The 5,079-nt window shown below is 51.2% G+C and overlaps 1 protein-coding gene across 3 annotated transcripts; it reads left to right on the plus strand.

The window, feature by feature from the left end:
• The first annotated feature begins 469 nt into the window (after positions 1-469).
• Positions 470-4,072, plus strand: LOC149991863 (PWWP domain-containing DNA repair factor 3B-like). Of its 3 annotated transcripts, none has more exons than XM_090265013.1 (3): positions 470-1,184; positions 1,965-2,320; positions 3,098-4,072. In XM_090265013.1, the coding sequence occupies exons 1-3, from the start codon at positions 509-511 to the stop codon at positions 4,070-4,072; spliced, it is 2,007 nt and encodes a 668-aa protein (XP_090121139.1). In that variant the 5' UTR covers positions 470-508. The 3 variants fall into 3 exon arrangements, with proteins under 3 accessions (XP_090121139.1, XP_090121140.1, XP_090121141.1); XM_090265014.1 differs by having other exon boundaries at positions 1,965-2,275; positions 3,056-4,072; XM_090265015.1 differs by having other exon boundaries at positions 1,965-2,141; positions 2,922-4,072.
• Positions 4,073-5,079: the final 1,007 nt, after the last annotated feature.

Genomic DNA, 5,079 nt, shown 5'->3' on the forward strand with positions numbered 1-5,079 from the left:
AAGAGACCCTGAAGCATTCCCCTAGGATGAGCCCCGAGGAGCACAAAAGGCACTGGATGTCCAATGGCACAAATGAGATCCCGGACATGACACCCACCTCCACACACACATCATCTTTATTATGCAGTAGTGACAACAGGACACAAAGTGGGTTCAGAGGGCTGTGGAATTCTTCTGGTATCTTTCATATTTTTTCCCCAATAGTTGCCTTGTATTCTACCTCCCCCAACTCCTGTCTGTTACACAAAAGGACTTCTTTCTGACACTCTTCTTCTTTTCCTTTTCCATATTCCAGTATTCTTCAGTTCAGTCTATCAAAACACACGTTCCAGTATTTCTGGGAGATTGAGGTGGAGAAGAAGAGGTCACACAAGCAATAAACCCTCTCGAGTCCTAGGCAAAAAGATGTGGTGAAACACATTGCCTGACGACAAACCGGCTGTAGCTGTGGGACAGCTGCACCCCTAGACTTCTGTTAATTACCGTTCAATACCCAAGACCAGTCATAATGGACTCCAAATATGTCTTGTGCAGTTGGAAAGGCCAGTTCTGGCCAGCAAGGGTTTTGTCCAGATCCGGACGCTCACCAAAAAATAAGAAGAAAAAGCCATGTTATCTGCAAGTTGAAATACTCTCAGTAGGTAAAAAAATTCAAGTGAAACGCAGAGAAGTAAAGATCCTAAATGAGTCTCAAGTTGAATCCATTTTCTCTTCGATAGTGGCCCAGCCAAAGGCCAGCATCCCACCAGGAGAGCGAGTGGCCTACAGGAGAGCTCTTACATTGGCACGGGAGATTCTGAAAAAGGGAGCAAAGTTGGGTCCGTCCAGAGCATCGGATGATCCAGAGACCATTACAATGTCTCAAAAGGGCCCACGGAAGCAATCTCATAAAAAATCTCAGAAGCCCAAAGGGAATTCACTGAGATGTCTTAGCCAAAGGAAAACCCCCAAATCACTGTTGGTACATTCAGAGGGTGAGGACACCCCTGATGGTGACAAATCACAGGTGCACATCTCTGTCGCTCCTGTTCCAAGAAAAAAGCAAACAAAGTCCTCAAAGAGTTTCAGCATGTGCTCAAACTCCCCATTGCTTTCAGAAGACGACCATGAGAAAGAGGGCAAGGAAAAGACAAACACCTCAAAAGCTAGGTCCCGGCATTGCACAGTCAGGAAGAACGGTGCAGGTGCTAAGAAGGGAGGCGTGCTTCCATCTCTGCCACACACTTCCATTGTCACTGTGCCCAAGGCTCTGAAAAGAAAGGAACCACACAGCACCTGCCCGAAGACCTCGGCTATCTCCTCTGACTGTTCCAGGAACATCGAGGACCCTGGAGAGGGTGCCTGGAAGCCAGGCTCCGAAGGTGTGACAGCACCCTCCAGTGCCCCTGACCCGGGGCTGCGGTATTCACGCCGTTTGGCATGCAAACCAAGGAAGCGGTGGGCACCAGAGTTTAAGAGAACACGACGGGAACCTCATCCATTTGTTGACTCAAAGGCTATGCACCCCACCACCGCTATGAAGAAGGATGTTGCCGAGGATGTGGGACAACTGATCATCAGGAAGAACGGTGCTGGTGCTAAGAAGGGAGGCGTGCTTCCATCTCGGCCACCCAGTTCCATCGTCACTGTGCCCAAGGCTCTGAAAAGAAAGGCACCACGCAGCACCTGCCCAAAGACCTCGGCTATCTCCTCTGACTGTTCCGGGAACATCAAGGACCCTGCAGAGGGTGCCTGGAAGCCAGGCTCCGAAGGTGTGGCAGCACCCTCCAGTGCCCCTGACCCGGGGCTTCGGTATTCACGCCGTTTGGCATGCAAGCCAAGGAAGCCGTGGGCACCAGAGTTTAAGAGAACACGACGGGAACCTCATCCATTTGTTGACTCAAAGGCTATGCACCCCACCACCGCTATGAAGAAGGATGTTGCCGAGGATGTGGGACAACTGATCGTCAGGAAGAACGGTGCAGGTGCTAAGAAGGGAGGCGTGCTTCCATCTCTGCCACCCAGTTCCATCGTCACTGTGCCCAAGGCTCTGAAAAGAAAGGCACCACGCAGCACCTGCCCAAAGACCTCGGCTGTCTCCTCTGAGTGTTCCGGGAACATCGAGGACCCTGGAGAGGGTGCCTGGAAGCCAGGCTCCAAAGGTGTGGCAGCACCCTCCAGTGCCCCTGACCCGGGGCTGCGGTATTCACGCCGTTTGGCATGCAAGCCAAGGAAGCGGTGGGCACCAGAGTTTAAGAGAACACGGCGGGAACCTCAACCTTTTGTTGACTCAAAGGCTGTGAACCCCACCACCGCTATGAAGAAGGATGTCGCCAAGGATGTGGCACAACTGATCGTCAGGAAGAACGGTGCTGGTGCTAAGAAGGGAGGCGTGCTTCCATCTCGGCCACCCAGTTCCATCGTCACTGTGCCCAAGGCTATGAAAAGAAAGGCACCACACAGCACCTGCCCAAAGACCCCAACTGTCTCCTCTGACTGTTCCGGGAACATCAAGGACCCTGCAGAGGGTGCCTGGAAGCCAGGCTCCGAAGGTGTGGCAGCACCCTCCAGTGCCCCTGACCCGGGGCTTCGGTATTCACGCCGTTTGGCATGCAAACCAAGGAAGCGGTGGGCACCAGAGTTTAAGAGAACACGACGGGAACCTCATCCATTTGTTGACTCAAAGGCTGTGAACCCCACCACCGCTATGAAGAAGGATGTTGCCGAGGATGTGGGACAACTGATCGTCAGGAAGAACGGTGCAGGTGCTAAGAAGGGAGGCGTGCTTCCATCTCTGCCACACAGTTCCATTGTCACTGTGCCCAAGGCTCTGAAAAGAGAGGCACCACGCAGCACCTGTCCGAAGACCTCGGCTGTCTCCTCTGACTGTTCCGGGAACATCGAGGACCCTGCACAGGGTGCCTGGAAGCCAGGCTCCGAAGGTGTGGCAGCACCCTCCAGTGCCCCTGACCCAGCACTGCAGTATTCACACCATTTGGCAAGCAAACCAATGAAGCGGTGGGCACCGGAGTTTAAGATAACAGGGGAGGAACCTCAACCTTTTGTTGACTCAAAGTCTGTGAACCCCACCACCGCTATGAAGAAGGATGTCGCCAAGGATGTGGCACAACTGATAAGCAAGGCTGTCCCACAGGAGCTGGGTCCCATTGAAAGAGGAATGGTGGTCTGGTTTAAATTTCAAAACCACCTGTTTTGGCCAGCAGTGGTGAAGAGTGTCAGCCACCCAGAGGAGATTGCAAAGGTGCTTCTGATTGATGCAAACATGTGCCCTGAACGGAGCGGCATTCAAGTGCCTCTTCGGAGGTTAAAGCCTCTGCATTGTAAAGAGAAGGAGAAACTAATGAAGAGAGCCAGGAAAGTGTACGAGCAGGGTGTGAACTGGTGCTTCTCCCTGATTTCCCACTACGGAGAACAGCTCAGTCAGGGGTCTTTCGTGGGTTCTTTCCTGGACTACTATGCCGCCGACATCAGCTATCCAATTAGGAAAGCCATCCAAGAGACGCATCTTGAGGTTGATTTCCCGAAGGTGAATTACGCCGACCTGGAAGATTCTGAGGAGGAGAGCTCCCCAGGTGGGAAGGAGCCCTGCAAGAAACTTCTCCCTGACCGAACGAGGGCTGCTTGGGACCGAGGAAACCAGAAGCTCGTGGACTTCATCGTGAAGAGAAAGGGAGCCGACTCCCATCTTCTGGACATCCTCAAAGGCAGGAAACCGTCCAGGTGGCTGGTGCTATATATGATTTCAGCCAGGTATGTGATCTGCATTGAGACATACCTGGAGGATGAAGACCAGTTGGATGACGTGGTAGGGCATTTACAAGAGCTCTACAAGCAAATAGACAAGAAGGCGCTGTCTCTGACAAGGGATGACAAAGTAAGTTTTGTTCTGGAAGTCCTTCTGCCAGAAGCCATGATTTATTCAATTGCTGCCCTTGATGGGCTAAATTACGAGGAGGCAGAAGTAAAGTACCTGCAAGGGCCACCTGTGCATTGCCGGGAAAAAGAACTATTCGATAAAAAGATCTTAGAGGAAATAAAAAAGAGATCGGCAATCATGAGCAAGGCGAAATAACTTCCCCTGCACCCACACCTTAGCCAAGAGACCGCTCATTTGTAGCATTAGTAAGAAACCCCGACTGCATGGAACATGTGATTCCCTCCATCCTTTACCACACATAAAGACATTCTGGAAATTCGAGAATGTGCTAAGTTTGTTTTAGATCTTTCTCTGGCATTTGTGGGTGGCACGGTTTTCATCATTTCTTGTTCACAAATTAATTTGTTAAAATATCACTGACAGTTGTACTTACCTGTGCTTGCTCAGATGTGTGATTATTCAGGTCATTTAATAAAGTTGCTTTTGACCGTATATAGTTTGTATTTTCTTATAAGATACACACTCTGTCACTACATGAAAGACCCCTGGTAACAGGTACTAAGCAACAATTGTCTTTAAAATCTGAGACGTATTTTACAGAAACATCACATGGGCTGCTCATTCTTTTTGTGATACATTCGTATAAACAATTGAATTCCTTCCCAATATAATTCCTGAGTTTCCCCTGCTATGTGTATTCCTTTGGGGGAAGGGGACGGGAACATCCCTGAGATGTGAGACCAATGACAGAGATCTTTTTCTATATATTATCACTACCATCAGATGGTTCTTGGAAAAGCAATCTGAAATCCAGACCAAGTGAATGGATCATCTGCATGTAGCCCACCTGTGAGTAAATGAGATCTCAGCATGCAGTAAACACTTGATCAGCCTGTGCTGGTAGAGCTGCTCATACTGGGCCTCAGGGTTCTCAGCCCTCCTAGGGGTCTGACGAGTCTTCCAGGGCCAGGACGGTGAAAGACCAGGTCCTCAGCGGGCGCCCCGTGTACATCCTCCAGGATCTGCTCCACCGTGGGGGCCGCTGGGCGAGTGGGCAGCACCACGTGCTTTTTGGCCTTCGGGCCCGTCATCCCTCACCCCTTCAGTGTCCGGGGCCGGTGGCGGTCCACCTCTGCCTCTGTTTCCCCGCTGAAGTCACCTCGCCTCACCTGGGCATGCACCCAGGCCTGCTGGCACCAGAG

The sequence above is a fragment of the Furipterus horrens genome, unplaced genomic scaffold, assembly GCF_987537825.1.
Source record: "Furipterus horrens unplaced genomic scaffold, mFurHor1.1.pri manual_scaffold_17, whole genome shotgun sequence".
Taxonomy (NCBI): domain Eukaryota; kingdom Metazoa; phylum Chordata; class Mammalia; order Chiroptera; family Furipteridae; genus Furipterus; species Furipterus horrens.